General features: G+C 42.8%; 1 protein-coding gene across 2 annotated transcripts; it reads left to right on the forward strand.

Moving 5' to 3' along the window:
• The first annotated feature begins 664 nt into the window (after nucleotides 1-664).
• Nucleotides 665-19566, forward strand: DEPDC7 (DEP domain containing 7). 2 transcript variants are annotated; one of them, XM_027705278.1, is made up of 10 exons: nucleotides 665-1976; nucleotides 3208-3369; nucleotides 12873-13260; nucleotides 15204-15334; nucleotides 16205-16385; nucleotides 17178-17392; nucleotides 18459-18601; nucleotides 18773-18898; nucleotides 18993-19071; nucleotides 19247-19566. In XM_027705278.1, exons 3-10 carry the CDS (start codon nucleotides 13106-13108, stop codon nucleotides 19459-19461), a joined length of 1245 nt encoding a protein of 414 aa, XP_027561079.1. In that variant the 5' UTR covers nucleotides 665-1976; nucleotides 3208-3369; nucleotides 12873-13105; the 3' UTR covers nucleotides 19462-19566. The 2 variants fall into 2 exon arrangements, with proteins under 2 accessions (XP_027561079.1, XP_027561078.1); XM_027705277.1 differs by lacking the exons at nucleotides 665-1976; nucleotides 3208-3369 and adding an exon at nucleotides 10563-10644.
• The last annotated feature ends 2431 nt before the right edge of the window (nucleotides 19567-21997 follow it).

Raw genomic sequence — 21997 nt, forward strand, 5'->3', positions numbered from 1 at the left:
TGCATTTTAGGTAATTAATTCTGCACCCACACTTCAATTCTTTTTCCCTTGAGGCAACACTGAGGTCTTCATCCCTTAAGGTCTGACAGTGGAAATTAAGCACTCATTTGACTGCAAGAGAAGATGCAATAGGAAGGAACAAAGCCCTCCTTAGACTATGAATTAGCAAAACAGGAATGAAGTTAGTTGCATAATCTATTATTTGGTTTTTAATTTTAATTTCTTTCAGTGCGGCATCCCATTCTACATAGGGTTTGGTTTTATTCAAGTACAGTATTTCTCTTAAAGGCAGGTTTTCTTTGAGATGCTACTTCCAAAGTTTTGCTAGCAAAAAAAATCAGAGGCAAAATTGGATTGAGGAATTGTTTCTGAAAACAGCTGAGGACTTTAGGTTCTCTGAAGTTCCGTGGCATGTATTGTATTCATATATTGTCAAAATGAAATACTACTTTTTAAAAAGTCAGATCTTTACAGGCTGTCTTCCAAGTAAATGATTTCCATAGGAAATATATTTTAAATATTATTTAAATATTTACTACTATTTAAAACAATTTTAAAACAGAAGAGCTAATACTATGGTCACAAAATGTCAGTGTGTCACCAACCATTTCTTATTTCGTTGCCAGCACTTGACATTTGGTCTCTCTTACCCTGTTACATATCTGTGCATTATACAATGCACATCCTGCCATATTTTATTGTTTAAGCTAATATTAACATGTCATTGGTAATAAATGCATGTTTTTCTGCATATCTGCTCTACATATGGCAAAAATGAAGTTAGGGCTACTTAAGAGACACTTTATGCATTCTTAGTCCAGATTTTCAGGTGGTCCATAATACAATGTATGGAAATGTGAAAAAGGACAGTTTTGTACCATTCATGATGTTATTAACTAAACCCATTAAAGTGAAAACACTTTTTAAACAAAAACCTTATAATGCTTAGTCATTTATTGTTAAAATATCAAGTCTTGAAAAGTTAGATTGTTGGAGACAAATTGGCAATTTAGACTACATTTTCTGATTGCAATATGAAGAAATACAGTTCTAGGGTTTGGGGTTGTTTTTCCACTACATTACATGAATGGAACATGTCTGGTTGATCTGGGACTTTTACAGTTGTGGGTTCTAAATGTTCTGAATTAATTTTCACAATGTATCTGCCAGGTCTTAAACTACTGTGATGAGTGAGGAGCCAGACAGTTGGGGTAAGATGGAGAATACTGCTGTGATTCAGGTGGTTTTTTTCCTACAGTATTTTCACTTGTTCTATTTCTTGCTAAACTAGAATATCATCTCTGTGCACCTATGGGAAGAAATGGTACTCCAGAGAGTTTTGTTATTTTTTTTTCCCCACAAATTACAATTAATTACCCTGGATAGACTTAGGACTGTTTTTCCTTCAGGCAAAGGGCTGGATCCCATGCTGTGGGTATTGCCCATAAGATCTATAGTTGGAGAAAAACGTGAATCTGAAGGGCTGGAATATTTTTTTTTAATGACTCTCTTTATAAGCTGCTTCCCAAACCAAAATGAGTATAAAATGAGTCATTTGCCCATGAAGTTGATTGTTGTTTTCTCCAAAAAAAGACATTAGGAAGCAAGTAGACAGAGAATGTCCTGTTGCAGTGTGGAAGCTGAGGATTTTGATACTGCATTTCAGATATGTTATAATTTTATGAAGTTGGTTTTTTTTAAAGTAAAAGCAAGGCAAGAAGCTGAATGTCCACAGCTTTTTAAAAGAGATCAGCAGCTCCTGCTATCAGCAATTTGTGGGTAAGTATCTTAGGCAGTCAAAATTACTTGCTTTGCATTAGGTATTTGCCTCTCCCATAGATAACCAACAAATCTTTGTTTCATTTCCAGAAACTGAAGTACAGAAACCTGTCTTAAAATTCTTTTAATTTGATCTCTTATGAGAATACAGCACTAAATACAGAGAACAAGATGTTTATAAAGGAGAAAAATAAATGGTGAGTCAGGGAAAACAGCAAACAAAATTTCAGGGCTGTATTGTACCTCTTTTGGCCTGGGTATGTCTTAGGTTTCTGCTTTTAAAAGTTTCACTGGGCATTTTCTTTTGTGTGTGTGTGTGTGTGTGTGTGTGTTTAGTTTTGGTTGGTTTTTTTGGGTTTTCTTAGCTACATGATGCCCAAAGGGAATCAGCAGTAACAGCAGAGCCCACAAGCAGGACTGAAGGAGCAGTTAAGGCCCTTCATTTTGGGGGGAAAAGACTGGGAATAATGTGGGAGGGCTCCTGTGTATGTGATGGTTTGTACAAGGAGGAATCTAAGGGAGAAGAGGGGTGGGAAGTTGCAAGAAACAGGGGTCAGATGTGGGAGGACATTGGAAAGGAAGAATTTGGGAAGCGAGCAAGCCCTGAAACAGCCATCAGAGGAGGGGCATTCAGTGAGTGAACAGGAGTAATGCAAATGTGTGAGCAATGGAGTCAGCAGTAACTGAGCTGCAAAACTTCCATCCAGTGCATTCACTTTAAACACTGCAACTAATGGAACGTGCAATCATACAGTTTGTGTAACAGCTTCAAAATCAGAGTACTTGTCATCTTTTAGACACACTGGGATGTTTACACACAGGAGAATTTTAATTGTGCATCTGATTCTGTGTGTATGATAAAGATTATAGATGGTAGTGGCCACTCTTAGATCCAGTCGCTAATGCTTTGAATTTTAAAAATCCAATTTAAAATGCTGTGATTGATTTCTTCATAAGTGCTTTTGGCTCAAATTATTAATAAATGAAGTCTCTTTTTATTCTACATGTGTTACTTGAAATCTTAAACTCTATCACTGGAAGTACATGCTGTAGCCTTCTCAGGCTTCCAGGGCAAGACCTTTTAAGTAAAATTGTGTTGTTTTCTATCATCCTTTCCTCTCTAACCACAGTGGCTGCTGTTGTGACTTGTCTATGCATTATTTATGTATCAGATGTTTTTACTGGGACAACAGAAGGTAAATGATATGATAATTGAATAAAAGGTGAAGCATCAATGTTTTATCATGAGGTTAGGTCACATGAGCAAGTCATTCAAAGCTCTGGGAGTATAAGGATTTAAAGCTCTTCTCTAAATAAAGCAGCTTTGGTGGTTTCTGAAAGCTCCCAGATTTTTGTTGGTGGTCAGAATGCAGAAATCCCTACCCCTTTCATAACAGAAGACAGTAAGGGAACACTTCTTTGTTTCAGTGCAACGTCCAGCAACTTTGTTTAAACAGCCAGAGAGGTGGTTTGACCACAGTCAATGGACTTTGTACTAAAGGAGTTGAAGAGAATGCTCACGTGTTCTGGGAGAATCCAAGTGTTGCAATTCTGGAACCAACTGGCTTAAAAAAAACCCCCACAAACCAGGTAATGAGAAATGCTTGTCCAGGGATTATTACTTTCTTTTTGACAGGCGCTCTGCAAGTTCCCTTTGACTTTTAGTGGGGTAATAAAGCTCTCTGTGGGATGCTTCCAGGGCCATTTTCCCATTATAAACTGTGGGCCTGGCAAAACATGGTATAGTGGAGTTTGGTGGCCCCAGCACATTTCACAGTAATATAAAAGGTAAATTAGAGATTCCTGCTTCTAACATGCATAAACAATAAGCCTGATTCTCTTCTCTAGAACATAAATGGTATGTAGCCAATTTCTAAAGAAGTCAAACCAAATGGTCAAAATCAGGATTTCAGTTTTGCCCAGCAAATCCAGTTAGATTTCTCATATTCCTCCTCTCTCAGCTCCCTCTACCCTGAGATCAGCTCAGTTGGTTAGAGCACAGTGCTAATAATGCCAAGGCTATGGGTTTGGTCCCTGTAAGGGCCATTCACTTACAGGTTGGACTGGATGATCCTTGTGGGTCCCTTCCAACTCAGAATATCCTGTGATTCTGTGATTCTGTCCCATTAAGCTGGTGCCACCAGTGACTGCTCATGTGGGGAGCAGGAATGTGGAACTTGTCCATGATAGATAAGTCAGTACCTCACCGTGCCTCAGGTGGACATCACTGCTCATTCAGCTGGTCCTCCGCAGGCTCTCCACAATTGCATAAACTGGTGAGAGCTGCTCCCCTAATTCTTTGTGGCCTTACCTAGAGCCCCTTTCACAGCAACACAAGTCAGTGCATTTGGGTTTGTGGTGCAGTGTACACGAGTTCGCATTTGGTCGGTGACCGCAGCTCACCTGAGAATTGGTAACTCCCAGCTGGGCAGAGAGGGACTTGTGACATTTCAATGTGTCTGGTTGTACTTGCCCATTCTGGTTGAACAGGTTTGCGGCGTGTAGAGGACAGTGAGTCTTTACTGTGCTGTGAGGGGTTGTTATCCAAACAGTGACCGTGCTAGCTCATGGTGTACTCAGTCTCTGGCTAGAGTATATAACCCTGCTTGGAGATCCCAGAAAACCTCAAGAGGGAAAAGTTGAAAAATCCATTTAAGGCAAAATCCTGTTGTCTTTATTAAAAGACTGAGGAGCAGAGGCTTGTGACATCGGTACTGGTGGTTTTGGTGACCTCACCTATAACAGTCTTTGCCCCCTGTAGTCTTTCATTTCCTTACCACAAACCACCTCGGGTAATGCCGCCCACAACCTGCTCCCTTTCCAGCCGCTGTGTGTGAACTCCTGGGAGTGCAGCGCGTTCCACCGGGGGTCACTGTGCACCAGCACGGGCTCCGCGCCTCCCTGCCCTTCCCTCCCTGCCCTTCCCTCCCTGCCCTTCCCTTGCCACTGCCCTGCCTGGCTCGGTCCCGCCGCCGTCACGTCGGTATTCCAGCCCGGGAATGGAAGGATTGCGCCCCTGAACAATGTGCCCTTTGTCGACTCGCTCTCAGTCACCCAGAAGCTTCTGTCCTGGCAACTTGTTTATTGTTCCAAAATGCCAGGGTGGAATCCTTACCGATTTCACTTCAGTGTCAGATACGGGAGTTGCGCTTGGGGAGTAAATCGTGCTCGTGCCAACCCAGGGAGCACCTGCAAGTGGCTTCTCCCCGGTGGGGCAGAGGTTGAGTTTGCTCTGGGTTGAATGTTTGCTGGGTGGCATCACTGTATCCCACAGAACCTAGTACTGCATGATCTTTTTTAATTCAGATAGGAAACAGGGACTAAGCAGAGTGAATTTGTGGATAACCTGCTCTGCACTGTAAAGGAGAGTGTCCGTCCTCTCCAGCTGGTGCAGTTCAGCCCCGAGCAATCCCTGTGCTCTGAACTACAGTGGCACAACATGTTCCTTGGTAATTAAAGGGAGATACACTGAAGGAGTTCTTTCATCTGCCTTCACATCTGTCCAGTATATCAAACAGCCCTTTGCAATCTAGTATTGATGAATAGCTGTTCATTTTCTTAAATTTGAGATTAATAGAGAGGGAAAAGAGTTTTCTAATTCTTATAGGTCTGTTTGAGTATTAAAAAACAACCCGTTGGACTTGTATCTTCAAGCAATAAAACAGAGGAGATTTCATGATGTCATGATGATTGTGACCTAAAAAAATAGCAATTTCTGTAACTGAAGCTGTTACTTTCCCTTACACGAGTATCTCTGTGTGACAGTGATGTTGAACTTTATTTTGTCTCGACATTTGTGAATGGAATGCAGCAACATTTTAAGGGTTACTGTTTAAAATGTTCTCCTTTCATCAACTTCACCACTGTAGAGAATACAGGCATTGTTGATACTTAAGTGGGGAAAAAACAGAAGAGTAACTGTTCTAAATAACTGGAATATTTTTCTGAATTTTTATGGTAATTATTAATGGCTGTGCTTCTTCAGAAACAGCCAAAAGGTTGGGTTCAAGAGATCCTTGTGATTATGGCAATAAAGCTTTATGTATGTATACATTTAAGCTGTGTTGACATGTACTTAATCTTTAAAGCTTATATTGTTATGGGAAGACATTTGAAATCCAAAGAAAAAAGTTTGGTACAGGAGGGAGAACCTTTTGACATGTGAGATGTAAGACTGGCATTTGAAATGCAGTTCTGTGTTAACCATTAGGAAAAGTGGATCTAAATTCTATTGAAAATAAGAAATTGGATAGTATTTTTGTGCAAGAATCCACCTTTATTTCATAGTCAATTTTCAGTGACAAATCAATATCTATTTTTGGCACTTAAAATTTGAATAATAATTGGAACATTAAACATTGCTTGGTTTTATAACATCTTATGTTCCAGGTATGGTGTCCTTTAAGATTTTTTTTAAATTTTAAACTTTTTCCTGTGTTTCTTTCATGAACAGATAACATTTCCCAATCACTTAACCAAGCACTGTCCTGCTGTACATAAAAAAGCAGCACCCCATATTTTCTATTAATATGTCTCCAGCTTTTCTCTTTTTGATAGTGATATTGAAATACTTAATCACACATTCATGTTTTTACTTTGTAAGGTCTTGTATTCAATTATGTCTCCTTCATTCATGCCCAGAATACCTGGAAATTACAGGTGCTCTCACATCCAAATACTGGTTGGCTGTCCAGCTCCCAAGTTCATTATGGAAAAATCCAGACAGCATTTTGCATAAAGGTGTGCATCATTCCTCACTTTGTGAGGAACAAATTTGTATTTTGCCTTCTCTCTCCCCATGATCAGAGAAGACCTGAATGTGGGTCTTTATCCTTTATCATCATCTTTATCCTTGAGCAAACACTTAATTGATATCAGCACGTTAATCAGCTCCTGAGCAGCAGACATGCCTGAAAGTGTGGCTGTTGAATTTCAGTACTCTCTATGCTTCTAATTAAACCCTCAGGTCTTACATGAGACTCAGAAATTCTTGAAAACTGGAATTTTTAAGTTCCCCAAAATGTAGCCACTCTCTTGATCCTTTTGTAGGTGGTAGGAGTATTTCACCTAGAAATACAACCTGGAAATAAATGAAAATAGATTTTTATCGTGCTGTTCCTTGCTATAAAAGTTCTTTATGACAGCTGCAAAGAATCTGACATAACTGTACAAATTAAGACTTGGTTGCATAATTTGTTAAAAATACATTTTTAGTCACCATAACCATATCACAAAATTGTTGTTCTGTGCAACTTCACCCAACATTAATAGACAGAGAGCCAACAGTAAAGCTGTGTCTATCTTATCACTTCCATCTCTGGTGCTGTTTGCAGTCTCCCTTGCAGATCACACCCCACAGACCAGGTTTGGGTATATTTGCCTACAGTACCACCTGTCTCTGTCTGTAGTTCTGTATTTTTCAGAGGAACTGCTTTTGGAGGACAGTTGCTGTTCCATGTGCATGTAGGAATGCCACTAAGATGGTCCTAAGTGATTTTAGGATTTGATTATATTAATTATGTCTTTGTCACTGGCATTCTCTCGTGCATCCTGTGTTCAGCTTTATGGAGGTTAATTTGGGCAACATGCTGTGGGAGGGGAAACCAGATACAGAGAGCTGCACATTCACCCTGAGGTCTTTCCACCAGAGTCTAAGGAATGACACCAGCTAAGACCATACTGGCTGTAACAGGTTGCATTATTTAGAGTGACTATATAAAATATAAACAAATCAATTAATTATGTATATATTAATAATTACATAAAAGTCTTAACTGTGCTTCAGGAAAGCATTTTATAAGGATGTTATTTTAAGAAACACCAAAAGACAGCAGTTTTTGGCATTCTTTGATACCAGCTATTGTTTGACAACAGCTGTCTGAGGAGCCAATACCTGCCATGTGCCCATGGAGAAACGTGTCTCAGGGCTGTGGTCACTATGGGAAAATATGAAGCAAAGGCAGAAATACAGGGTAGATTGCTGATCTCCCAGTAATAAAATACAAGAGGAAAAAAATCTTATAAACTTCTCGATGAGCAGCTCACAGTGCCTTGGCTGTGGTTCGCTCTGCTCCCTACCAGCAGTATTTTGACAAATCATTCTCTCCTGTAAGGTGTAATGTTGTTTTTAGCTGATTGGTGCACCTCCTGTTTGAAATTGTGTGTGGTTTTAAATTCTCTCCAGATTAGGTGAACCGCTGCAGAATGACTGACTGCATCACTTTATTTCAATAGCTATGCTAAAATAATTATTTTTTTTTAAATATGAAAATGAGCTCTGGCATTCACTGATTTTCACTTACATTTTGGCAATGCATCAAAAAACTGCTGCAAAGTGCATCAAACTGCTACAAAAGTAGGGAATAATAAAATAACGTATCATGGAAATCCCCACTAACCTGTGCATTATATGTTATTTTATTAGGTTCTTAATGGCACCTGTGAGTCAAGACAACTTCTTTTTTAACATCTTCCCCTAAGAAAGAAATCTCTGTTTGTCACTTCCTATTGTTGAGAAACAATAGGAACTTTCATTTTCAAAGGCTGGCATTTTGCTATGGTTTCAATAGGTTCCTTTTTCTCTGAGCCCAGAAACTCAAGACTTCCTTATCTGAAAACCTCCACAAGAACTTCCACTCCTAGAACCCCCATTATTAAATACTGTATTGCTCAGGCGATGAAACATCTGCTGCAAGTTTGTGGTATTAGTTCCCTGTACTCATTTTTCACAGCTTCAAATGAAGTGCATTGTTTATTCATCTGTATACGATGAATAAACTTGCAGTGCCCTACCTTTAATTGTGACAAATTAGGATAAAAGAAGGCTGACCTGGGCTTCAGTGGGTGGCAGACATCCTGTATTTACACCTGCTTGCACAGAACTTCTCAGGGGACAGGCTGAAGTTTCACAGGGGATTTTGTTTTGCAAAACTGCCAACAACGGTTCAATAATCTGATAACTCAAAATGAATTTTTGCATCACTTGTAACATCTTTATTATTTGGTCTTTTATGTGCATTATGTACTTCTGAGTTTGTATATCATGGAGATCGATTTGGCTTTGTTCCTCTTGAAATCAGTCTGAAAACACAATTGATTTTATGTTGTTCTAATATGCTTTCATTGAGTAAGAATGAATTATCAAAATAACCCATACTTAGAAAATGATGTTGAATCTCTCAACAGTTTGCTGCAGACAGTAGAAAACACTTTTATTACCCTGAAAGTGAATTTATTATTTCATTGCAGTGAGAAATGCCTGTTGCTATAATAAGGAGCTCATAGAAGACACCAGAGGAAAACTTCAACCACATGTGGGTGTTCAAGCCATAGATCCTGGTGACAGCCAAGGACAGTGTTCAGTTGTTCAGCCACAGTCACATACGAGGCCTGTGCTCAGGTTAACTCACAGAACTAGATCTGGCTGGTTTGGGGTTTTAAATGACACCGTAAATACAGGGTAAATAAAGAGAGATTAATTAAGAGAGATGTGGAGCTCCTGGAGTGGGTCCAGCAGAGGGCAATGAGGATGACTGGGGGACTGGAGCATCTCTTACGAGGAAAGGCTGAGGGAGCTGGGTGTGTTCAGCCTCAAGAAGAGACAACTGAGAGGGGACCTCATCAATGTGTACAAATACCTAACAGGTGGATCCAGGCTCTGCTTGGTGGGGCCCAGCAATAGGACAAGAGGCAACTGGGCAGAAAGATGCACAGGAAGTTTCACCTGAACATGAAGAACTTCTTTACAACAGATTGCCCAATGGAGTCTCCCTCACCAGAGATATTCCAGAACCATCTGGAATATTGTTCCACAATCCTGTGCCATGTGCACTGGGATGACCCACTGTGTTTCCTTCCAAACTGACCCATTCTGTGAAATCCAGCACCTGATCACTCACCAGGGACGAGTATCCTGCTGCCAGGAATGCGGGTGGTGTTCCCAGTGCTGTAGGAAGGGCCAGGCTGCTCCCGCCGGTGTGTAAGGGCAGAGGGCGCAGTTTCCCATCTGGGAACAGCGGGGCCCTCGTACCGGGGCCCTGACCCCGGGCAGCACCAGCTCCCTGCAACATTTCCCCCCTTCCCGCTGCTGCCTATGGATCCTGCAGTTCTTATTTGGAGAGCGGTGTCCAGTTCTGGGCTCCTCAGTGCAAGAAAGACAAGGAGCTGCTGGAGAGGGTCCAGCAGAGGCCACAAAGAAAACGAGGGATCTGGAGCATCTTCCTTATGGGAAGAGACTGAACCTGCTTAGTCTAGAGAAGACTGAGAGAGGATGTCGTCAGTACGTATAAATCTCCCAAAGGCAGGTGCCAAGAGGATGGTGCCAGGCTCTTTTCAGTGATGCCCAATGACAGGACGAGGACCAATGGGCCATAAACTGAAACACAAGAAGTTCCACCTTAACACGAGGCAAAACTTCTTTCCACTGAGGATGGCAGAGCACTGGAGCAGCCTGCCCAGGGAGGTCGTGGAGTCTCCGGAGACATCCAAAACTGACCTGGATGCGTCCCTGTGTCACCTGCTCCGGGTGACCCTGCCTTAGCAGGGGGGGTTGGACCGGACGATCTGCAGGGCGTTCTTCCAACTCCGGGGATTCTGTGATTGCCCAGGAAACGAAACCGCGTTGGCGGACGGCCGGGCAGTGCCCGGGGGAGTCCGGCCGGGCCGTCGCTGCCTTTTGTGCCCCGGGCTCGGGCACCTCCCCCGGGCGTGGGCGCGGCAGCTCCGCCCCCGCGGGTCCCTCCCTGAGCCGCGGGCCCGCCCGGCGCGGCACATCCGCGGGGACGGCGCTCGCCATGGCCACGGTGCGGGAGAAGGCGGCGGCCCTGAACCTCAGCGCCGTCTGCAGCCCCGCCGCCAGGCCCCCGGGTACGGCTGAGGAGAGTGGGGAACGGGGCTGGGGAGAATAGGGAGCAGGGAGTGGGCTGCCCGCACCTGGGGGTAGCGGGACGGGATGGGACGGGACGGGATGGGGCTGCCCCGCCGTGGAATGGGGGCTGGAGCCGTCCCGCTCCGCCCCGGAGCCCCGCCGGCTTCAGCTCCGTGTGGCGCCTTTCCCGGCTCCCGGAGGTTCAAAAATTGGCCGCGCTGCGGACCCGGGAGGTGCTTCCGCACGGGGGCCCCGTCCGGGATGTGCCGGCACCGGAGCAGCTCCGCGACAGGGAGAGAGCCGGGAGAGCCCGGAGCTGCGGGCGGGGAGGGTGACAGGGCAGCGCGGGGCAGCTGCGTGGCCGGAGAGCGGGTTGAGGTTAAGAGCAGGTGGCGCTCGCTGGGAACTGGTTTTTGGTTTTCTTTCCTGCCTTCAGCGCTTTAACTTTGTGGGAGCTTGTATCCTTGACGCCACACTTGTACCTCCCTCAAATCTTTTCTGTGGTATTATGTGTGTGTGTGTAAGGAAGAGGTGATAAAGCCGTGGTTAGTACGGCTAATTACTGCAGGGCGTATGTGTTGGTATTTATTTTAGCAACAGAACCCAGCGTTGGTGTGTGTTTGGTGGTGTCGGGCTTGGGCTGGGTTTTTTCCTTCCGAAGAGGTCAGTCTGCTGTTCAGGTGTAGGATTGGAAGCGAATTCTGCATTCTGTTGAGTTTGCTCTGCGTTCTGTTGAGTTTGTTCTGCCTGCCTGAAGGTGTCATCAGGTTAAAGTACCAACAAGTGTGTGTGCCTTCTCTGTCTTGTACGTTTAAAACTTTGGAAATTGCTGGTTCTGGAAGATTGCTACCTTGGCTGGCTCAATCCTGTGCATTAAAAAGCTTTTTTTTTTTTTTCCCATGACATGAATCTTTTCAGAAAGATAACTATTGCTGTCCTTTATAAGTGTTCGTGTGTTAAAATTGTGTTCTCTGCTTCCTCATCAGTCTTTACTGCCTCTCTACCTTCCTGCCTCCCCGTGCTAATTTCCTAATTTCTGGGCTTTCTGGTAGATGGAGATCAGCTGGAAACACTGGTGCCCCAAACTGGAATACAATTCTCTAAGTAAAGCCACTTCAGACTAAACAGAACAGGAAAAAAAACACCTCCTGCATCTCTGTGGAAAATGCTCATGGTAATATGTTCCAGAAGAAGTTGCATGTTGTTTTTTTTCAAACACTGCATGGCACTGTTAATTCATTTGGTTTGAGGTCTGTCACAATCCCAGATGGCTTTCTGTAGGATTGCTGCCAGCTCTTCATTCCATATTTTGTCCTTCAACTTTTGATTTCCCTCTTCTTCCCCAGTTTCCTGTCTTACTAAATTATTCATCTGACTTACTGAAAAACATGTTTTCTAATTCCAGTCTCTCTGGTGGCTGCAGCCCTTCCCAGTTAAGTGCCACCTGTAAACTTTGTGTGTTTTCAAGTCCTTGTGGAGGCTGAATGTAGCCTCCGGTCAAACTGTTGGCTGCTGGCATGTTGCTCTAATCAGACTGGTAAATGAGTAATAGTTCAGTGGCTGTACTGGGGGAGGGAAGGCTCAAGGAAGTGGCAGTGAGCACACAGAGCCAAGGTCTCAGCAGGAGCTGTGGTGGCAGGACCTTGTTTGGTGGGACGAGTGTCCAGTGAGTGGTGTCTTAAGAGAATCCTTGAACTTGTTAGTGATGTGCTAAGCACTGATATTAGGTAGCTTGTGTGTGTGCACAATCCTGCGGGAAACAAGGTTCTGATGTGTTTCTTCATCCCTGCTTCCCTCTTCCCTGCCCAGCTGTTGGCATTAGTAGAGGAACTAACAGGGCAGTTACAAGTACCTACAGCTGGTTCATGGTTGTGGGACACCGTGCCTAGGAGTAGGTTCTGCAAGTGTAACCATTAGGTGACAGAGGGACACACAAAAGGACAGTGCCAGAAAGAGAGGCTGAAAAAAAACCAGGAACTCGTGGTCGAACAGCTTTAGGCTGATGTAGCCAGAGGAACCACCAGAGAGAGCGAGCAGCACACAGCAGACAGACCTGCTAAGGAAGTCACAAAGTGTTAACGCATAAACAACCCAAGCCAAAGTGGAAGTCTCGAAGATTTTTTTTTTTTTTAAATCCTTAGGAGATTCATGAAAGCTAGGAGCCAGAAAGGGGGCTGTTCTGTTCTAGCTGCAGCATGAATTCAGTCTTTGTTGTCTCTGTTCTCAGGCTTTAGCTTGGCCCAGAAGCCGTTCGGAGCGACGTACGTCTGGAGCAGCATTATCAGCGCTCTCCAAACTCAAGTGGAAGTGAAAAAGCGCCGCCAGAACCTGAAGTGCCACCATGACTGTTTCATTGGCTCAGATGCTGTGGATGTTGTCTTTGCCCATCTCCTACAGAACAAGTATTTTGGGGATGTGGATATTTCCCGTGCTAAAGTAGTGCGCGTGTGCCAGGCGCTGATGGATTACAAAGTGTTTGAGGCTGTTTCGACGAGGGTCTTTGGGAAAGACAAGCGGTCTGTGTTTGAAGACAGCAGCAGCAGCCTCTACAGGTTCACAAATGCCTCAAACCAAACAGAATTTGATAAAGACTACCTGCAGTGTACCCCACAAAGGTTAGTACGTGGGGTGTGAAGGGAAGAATTTCTTTACAACAGGAAAATGTTAAGTGTTCTGGGGGAGAGAAGGGAAAACTGCTGTACAATTACAGGACCCAGAGGGGGAAAAAATAGATACTATGCAGATGAGATGTTTGTGGGTGGAAGACAGGTAGGAAACAGCAATTTGAGGAGAGTAAATCACTCAACCTGCATAGTAACTTGTTTTCTGTGTCTGTTATCACATTGCCTTGGGGGAGGGAGGTAGGAGGGTAGAAATTAAGTGCATATTGATAGTGATCTAAACCCATATAACCCACTGGAATTCAGGTGCATCAAACAGGATAATGCAACAGAGCAATCTTTAGTCACTGCACATCTGGCTCTGGCATAAACCAGTAATCCATGCATCTTTTAAAAGAAAAATTGTTTCCCCCTTTCATCATCTTTGCTCTTCTACACTTCAAATTTGGCTTTTCTTTTAGCCATTTCTTTATGCATATATGACTTCTTCCTAGACTAGGTGGCAGGCTGTTTTGCTGCTGTGCTATTGCACACCATCCTAGAACCAGAGGCAAGTGCAGTGGTGAGGTTTTGTTTCTCTGTCTCTTTAGGAGTGGCCAAAGAAAACCCAGGTACTAAGTAATCCCTCACAAAGCAGAGCACGTGCTATGTAGATGCCACTTTGCAAAGTAACTTCCCTTGAACAATTTTTAGTCTTCATCTCTACACATAGTCCAGCATATTCTTACAAGCTCCACTGATGTATTAAATACAATAGTTTTAGCAATATTTGCAATTTTCAAAAGTGCATATTATTGACCTGAAAAAACCCCTCCTTATGTGACCAACACGTTAATGAGAGTAGCAGATGTGAACTTGAAGGCATCAACCCTGATGAGAGAATTATAGAAACAGACAGAATAAAAATAGTTCCTCGATCCTGCTTCTCCCCTCTGGACCACTAGCTCTTGTTGTGTACTAAATCAAACTGTCCCAAGTCTTTATTTGGAAAGAGGAGAATTTGTGAGAAATTAAAAACACTTTAATCAAGTGTGGTATTTAAAAATATTTTCATCACAAGAATTGTTAAAGTAGACTTTAGAACATATTGGACAAACAGTCATTAAACATGAGTATTCATGTTTTATTAGTGTTGAATGAAGGTGGTTTTCTTCTGGGCAGGGCACAGATCCATTGGGTTACGTTTGTTCATTTAGTGAAAGGAAGAGATCCATCGATCCATGCAGCTTGTCACATCTGTAGTAAAGACAGTGGGCATCAGAAGGATTTTTGCTGTGTCCTAAACCAAAGGAACCCTGGGAATTTAAATTAAATAGATATGCTTGGAGGAATGGTAACTTTGTGGCTGGAGCAGTAATTCTGTCTACTCCACAGCCTGTGCAAGCAGCTGTGAGAAGAATTGGCCAGCACACAGAAGCAGGTGACAGGTTTCTGAAGGCTTCCATTAGCTGAAGGCGTGAACAAGCCCCATAACTAGGGAGCAATTGCCTCCTTGGTTTTTCAAGAACACCACTAAATTTTTGTCCTCACTTCGTTATCATGGATAATGCCTTAAAACTCTGGAAGTTTTGAGGGGGGGGAAGTCTTATTTGGGTTTTGAAAATTGATTTCTCCTGCTTAACCATTTATCCTCTTAAACTTTCTCTGTGGTAATTGAAGTAACCTGCTGATGCCAGCTGTGACAAGTTCCAAGGGAGGAACTGTGCACACAACTGTTACATGCAATTAATTCTTTAAGGCATCATATGTTCTCCTGGGTGACTTGGGCAAAGGAAGTATCAGGCAGCAGAGAAGAGGGGGAAGATAGTGTAAATATCTGTATAGGAGAGAACACTTCTTAATCTTGGGACAGTTATTCATATCTATATGTTGCATGATACATTTGGTTATCTATATGTATGAATATAGATATATATAAAAACTGTTTTTAATCTCAGACATGAGAAGAGCATGTTGTTCCACTCCACTCCTGTCAAACCGGAAAACTTGGAGGATCTTTGGGAAAACCTGAGTCTAAAGCCTGCAAATACCCCTCAAGTAAACATCTTGGATAGTTTGTCCCGTCGAGGTAAGCCAAATAACATCACAGTCATTTGTTTGTGGGAGAAGGAAGGTAAAGCTGTAGGATTGGAAAGACTTATGCCTGTCAGATTGGAGAGGGAGACAAACTGACTCTCATAGTATTTTGTTTTGAACACCGTGTCGTGAAAAGGCAAATTATATTTGTTGCAGACTTGCTTTTTACCTTTCTATGAGACAAGAGCCATCATCTCTAGTTTTGTGGAGAAGAACATCCAGTGTATAGAGCTTGATTTGAGTTAGGAATGTTCTTTATAGTATTCAATTACCTGCACTACTTCTGTGTTTGACTTAGTCATGGCCAATAGTCTCCTGCCAGCTGGAGTTCCTCCCTGGCTTTTGAACTCTCTATCTGCACATCCAGCACTCCAGTAGTGTGTGAAGCTATTCTTGACAACTCATGTCGTCCCTTTCGGATTAAACTATGATCTAATGTGTTTTTTTCCTTGGTTAAAAACGCTAATGCATCCTAGAAACTGTGGTTTCATCACGGGGAAACATCCTAGGAAGCTGTGATAAGGACAGTGTCACTATTACGCCTTTTTTTTTTTTTAATATCTTATCTAGAGCAACGATTGTTTGCAAATTAGAGCACGAAGAATGTAAGGCACTTCAAACTTATCCAAAAAGCTGTTCTCCCACACTTGTAGTTAAGTAAATAAATGGGTAATTTTTGCCTTTTGTGGTGATAAAACTCACTTCAAGGTGATAAGGGGCCACACGCTTTGCTACTGTAAATCTCTATTTTAGTAAAATTAGTCTGGTAGGTTAGGCCTGATGGGAGGGAGTTGTCCTTTTCTCATAATCTGTTTTTGCACTTGCTGAGTCTCCATGTGCTTTGTGTATCCACCCTTCCCAGTTATTAATGAAGTGTGGCAAGAACAAACAATCGCTCGTCTGCTGCAGCTGGTTGACCTTCCCCTCCTGGAGTCTCTGCTGGAGCATCAAGAGATCAGACCTCAGCCAAGGAAGGGAGCTGGGTATGTCATCACAAGCACCTACCTAGACAGAGAGATCCTCAAGGCTTTCAGTGACTCACAGTAAGTATTCATTGCTCTCCTCTGCAGATTTGTAAGACTTTCTGCTTTCATGGGAATGTGAAGCACAGTTATCTTTGGGTAGAAGTGTAGTAGTCTCAGTCCTGCCAGAAAGGACTGAGCAGGCACTTTGCTCCCTGTTGAACTTGACTGGAATAACTGGTAAATAACAATTGCTTAGCTCTAAGCTAGAGCAGTGAGACAATTTCTGCTGCACACTGGAATGGGTTTTGAATGCATTGATGGTGTTCAGAGGGGAAATTCTTTGCTGCATTGAGGGAAGAATAGAGCTTTCTACTACCAACCTGAAAGTTTTCCCTAAAAACATTACTTTTGAGGGAATAGTTTAGTTCCTCTTACTATATTAAAAGAGCCAAGAATGCTGAGCTTGAAACTGTGCGCAGAGTTAAAAATATTGTCTGAAAAGCTTTTACCAGTCTGAATCAGATCAAGGTTCATGTTTCTGTTTATCTAGCAATAATTATGTCCTTATCTCACAGTAGAGGACATCACTGACTTCAGGTTTAACTGCTTGTGACTGTTTACCTGTGTGGGTTACTAATTCTTCATCTTGATTAAGTACATAACAAAGAGGTGTATGACTATGATCCACTTGAGCGTGTCAGGTAAAGTGCCCTGTGTGTGTGAGAATTTCTGATGTATTGAGGTACTTACCCATGCAGTTTTCACTGGGATTGAGAAACCAGTCTCCCTGCTTTCTACGGAAAGCAAAGCAACCAGCCCCAAAAGGCACCTGTAGGCAATGCTACAAACCTGAAGCACTCTGTGTTCCAGGACAGACGAATGGCTCTCGGCAGCGATAGATTGCTTGGAATACCTTCCGGATCATATGGTGGTGGATATTAGCAGGAACTTGCCTGATCAGCCAGATCAAGCAGATGCATGGAAACTGCTGCTGTTTGACAACATTGGTAGATGCTACAGCCAAAAAAAGGAACCGCTGTTAAGCCATGCACCTGAAATCCATTTAGGAATTGCAGAACTTTTAGGTAAGTAAAATAAAGCCGTGCTCCAATGCTTGTGTGAGATACGTATTGAGAAACTGAGTGTTTACCTCAGCAGCCAAGATTAAATATTGACTTCTGCAAGTATTTTTTTTTTTCTTTTCACTTCTAGTCATAAAGACTGTGCTTGATTTTGGTCCTGACTTTATGCAGTTCTGTAATCTTTGATCAGGTCTGTGTAGAATGGCTGTGAAAATGGAGCACTATAATTTGGTAGCAATTGGTATACATGGAAGTTAAATATCCATGGGAAGTGAAACATAAATATGGCCTAATATTAAATATTTATGCTATGAGAGCTAAACTGAAAGCTGTATAGATGCTTTGTACCCCATTCACAACTTTTCTTTTTTTTTTTTTAACACAGAAATGTTTCTTAAATTTTGCTTAGGCAACATTTTAGAAAGCTTTTGATGTTTTAGTCCTCAATTAACATCTTATCCCTGTTCTCCATATTTTTCATCCTATTTCTTGTTCCATGGGAATAGTTTGTCCTGTTGGTGGGAATGGTTTGCATTTATATCCTATTCTTCCTCCCTACATAATAAGGGGATGATATTAGTACAACCTACTTCATTTAAATAATTCACACATCTAAAATGGCTATTCTGCATAGGAAGGCAAATTAAAACTTAGCCAAGCTCTACAAAGTGGTTTGCAGTTAATTCCTCACACTAGCCCATGTATCAAGAACATATTTCTCATTTTTTGGGAGATCTTTATTTCCACAACAAGAGGTCACTCATTTCTTTGACAGAACTATTTTCTCTTTGCAATATTTCACATCCCATTCAAGATGGCTCAACTGTAATTGAACTTAATTGCAAGTGAGCTTACTTTAAATATCAGTCTGAAAGTCTGTATGTGCGATGTTCTCAGACTGTCTGCAAGCAGCTCTCATTAACCTGTGAGAAGTTTTTGTGAGAATCAATTGCTTAGTTTGACCAGTTCTGTGTAGAGAGATGAACGTCCCTTCAGTGGATAATTTAGGTGTTTTATTGCAACATTTATTTAAATAAATATGGCAATAGATATCCTTATCTCTCCCCAGTGAATGGGAAGATGGAGCAATCTTTAGAAGCTCTTCAACTGTATTTGAAACTTCTAGACAGCCAAGTCAGGGAGGAGTTCAGGAGACTGTTGTACTTCATGGCTGTTGCAGCACACAGTTCTGAGCTCAAACTACAGAAGGAGGTAAGTGTGTACTTAATAGATGCTTTACACTTACTGAGATCTAGAGGTCAGACACTGGTAGGAAAACATGTGTGTAGCTTAAATATGTGACTACAGGAAGAGCAATGACTGGAAGAACAACGGGGGAGACTGATTCTCCTCTTTTCATCCTTAATTCACTTTGTTCTTTAGAGTGACAACAGGATGGTTGTGAAAAGAACATTCTCTAAAGCTATTATCAACAATAAAAACTTATCCAGAGGGAAAACTGACCTCCTGATCTTGTTCCTTGTGGACAACCAAAGAGATGTGTTAAAGGTAAGAGCTAGAAAATGAGCAGGTTTTGGCTAATCTTGTATGCCTATGCAGAATTGCCTTTTCTAAGATGCATTGTCATCTCTTTCTTTTCAAGATCCCGGGGACACTGCATAAGATGGTCAGCAATAAACTGCTGGCTTTGCAGAAAGGCCAGGATCCCAGTAAGATAACAGGTAACAGTTCAAACTGAGCTTTTGAATCTCATCATGCACCCAAATGAGAAATAGATGATGCAAAAAGACTTGCTGTAACAATGACTAATTTGGCTCTAAAGGAGGATGGATCTGTGGAATCCCTAGGGTGGCTGAGTGTGGTGTTAACTCTGAATGCCTCTTTTTTTCCTTTTAGGCTATACCTTTTGCCAAAAACTTGATGAAAGAGAGTATCGCTCCAATACGGAGAAGACCACGAGAGATGAGCTGTTGTCTCTGTTGAAAGCCATCGATGAAGACTCAAAGCTCTCTGACAAAGAGAGAAAGAGACTGCTAGACCAGTTTCATAGTAGTAATCCAAGTATTTTTATGCAGTATTTTGGAGACAGAGTTACTAATATGTGTGTGTGAGACTTTAAATAGAGATTACTTTGTATACTCCAGCATTGAAAACACTAATATATTTGTAAATTTTTGTATTCATGTATTGTGCCTAATAAAGTTATTTTGTGGAAATCGATGGAATGTATTCAATTATTACCAAAGCCAACAGTACAAAAGTAGCCTTTATTTATAGTTTAGCTTTTCTCATTCTTAATTGCTATAGGACCAAAATAATCCTTCCTTTTCCTCACCTAAAGCCAAGTCTATTGACTCCCTCTCTTCAAATATCAAAATTCCTGAGATGGAAGACACCATGAATGAGATATCTCTCTCACCTTTTACCCCAGCACTGAATCTTATGCTGAACATTTTTTTTTTCTAATTTGCCTTGTATTATGTGACTGACACGTAGCATTGATCTTTGACTTGCTATGTAATGGACAGAGCTGAATGACATCTCCTGCTTGATGTTCCACAGCTTTCCTTCAAGCTTGCCAGCTAACTATACTGTCTATGTGTATGACAAATTACTGTGCTGTTTTCAGCTAAAATGGCACCATATTGAGGAATTGACTCTCCTGGGATGGTAAAGGTATTCTGGATTTTTAAATCAGTCTGGCTTTGGTTGCCACAGGATGTACTGGTTATGGCTGATTATCTTCATCCCTGCAGTGTTTTGCTCTGACTGTAACTCTTATTGATGGCACCAGCTGTAATTAGAAAAGAGCTGGAGCAAAGGAAAGGCCTTTGGCTTGTCTTGTGGCTGTATAGCTTATCTGTGTCTGGGCTATGGTGGAAATCCCAAGCTTTGCAACACAGGCAACTGCAGGCAGATATAGAGCATGATGAGAGATGTAATTTTGGCTCTTTTGGGGTTATCTTTGGGATGATATCAGCCAAACTTCATTACAGCTGCTGTTGAAAGAAATAACAAATTTTGTTCCATTTTTGTTCTCTTCTATTTGGGAACAAAAGCTAGTTTAATTATGACAACAAGGTAGTAATAAGTGTTACAAACACATAGTGATCTGATTTTTGAAAACACAGCCCCATGTGAGATATTGTAATGTCTCCCTAAGTAACTCTTCAGTCATTAGTGGTGTGTGGTGCTGGTGGCCCAAGTGCTTTCTGTGAAACAGAGCTGAGGGCTTGGTGTGCAATAGGACAACGTGTTACTGTGTCCTGATGGGGGATGGATGAAAAACGTGTGAAAAGCTTATTCTAGTCAGTTAGAAAGGACTTCTAAAAAATATGCAGTTCTAGTAGTGGGGGGGGTATAATCGCTTTTTAGTAGTTATATTTTGTAGTTCTTAGTTTTAACTGAAAGCTCTTTATTATAAATGTACTTCCTCAGAACAGTTGGCTTAACTTACTTAAAAATGTGGGGGTGGAAAGGCAGTTCCTTGTTCTTAGGAAAAATATGTTAAAATAAGTTACTTATGGTGCTGCATTGGTTCCCCTTTCAGCAGAAGTGTATTCCCTTTCTAACTCCTGCCTAATGTAACATCATGGTTAAGAGGATGAGATTTCTATCTTGAAAATGAGTTCCTGCCTGTGGGCATTGCCTGCTGCAGTGAGAGTTCTGAATTACAGATCCTGCCCTGTGAGTTACTGAGCTGGCTCTGCTGCCAAGTTTGCTTTCAGGGTATGGAAAAGCAGCCTGCAGGGAGGAACAGGGCTCGAATGTTCACCAGTGGGCACAAGGCAGGGTCAGCATGGCCTTTCCTCTGCTTGGGGTGGTACAGCTCCTCCAAAAGTACCTAAGATTTCACTTGGGAGTAACTGCTGTGAGCTGGATGAGGTGTCTTAAGGACAGCAAGGATGAGCCATGGCTGCTTTCCCTGCTTGCTTGGTGGGTTTAATCTGAATCGGTACAGTGCGGTTGGAGCAGTCATACATCTCTCTATCCCTCTATGTTAGAGTACAAGTCCTGTGAGGAGCAGCTGAGGGAGCTGGAGTTGTTTAACCTGGAGAAGAGGAGGCTCAGGGGAGATCTCATCACTCTCTTCAACTCCCTGACAGGAGGGTGTAGCCAGGTGGGCGTCAGTCTCTTCTTCCAGGCAACCAGCAGTAGGACAAGAGGGCACGGTCTTAAGCTGCACCAGGGGCGGTTTAGATCAGACATTAGGAAGAAGTTTTTTACAGAGAGAGTGACTGGGCACTGGAACGGGCTGCCCAGGGAGGTGGTGGAGTCACCGTCCCTGGAGGTATTTACGAGACTGGATGTGCCACTTCGTGCCATGGTCTAGTAGACAAGGTGGTGTTAAGTCAAAGGTTGGACTCGATGATCTCAGAGGTCTTTTCCAACCTCGTTCATTCTGTGATTCTGCAGAGCCCCGGCGCAGGTTATTGGGGCGCAGCCCTTGCTGTGTTTGGAGCCGGGACCTCGCTCGCCCCAAAGCCGCCGGGAGCCCTGAGGGCTGTCGGTGCTCCCTCGGCGCGGAGCAGAGCGGCTCCTCACCCCTTCCCGGAGGGAAAACCCCCCGTTGCGGGCGCGGGGGCCCCTCGCCCCGCCCCGGAGCCGCCGCGGCCCGCCCTGCGCTGGGGCTGCGGCGCCGGCCCA

This window comes from Neopelma chrysocephalum, unplaced genomic scaffold (genome assembly GCF_003984885.1).
Source record: "Neopelma chrysocephalum unplaced genomic scaffold, ASM398488v2 Primary Assembly neopelma1_323, whole genome shotgun sequence".
Lineage (NCBI taxonomy): Eukaryota > Metazoa > Chordata > Aves > Passeriformes > Pipridae > Neopelma > Neopelma chrysocephalum.

Coding starts and splice junctions, on each gene's coding strand:
- DEPDC7 (XM_027705277.1), top strand. CDS start 10,572: ATGGCCACGGTGCGGGAGAAGGCGGCGGCCCTGAACCTCAGCGCCGTC. Junction 18,602..18,772: donor AGCTCAAACTACAGAAGGAG/GTAAGTGTGTAC, acceptor TTTGTTCTTTAG/AGTGACAACAGGATGGTTGT. Junction 19,072..19,246: donor GGATCCCAGTAAGATAACAG/GTAACAGTTCAA, acceptor TTTTCCTTTTAG/GCTATACCTTTTGCCAAAAA.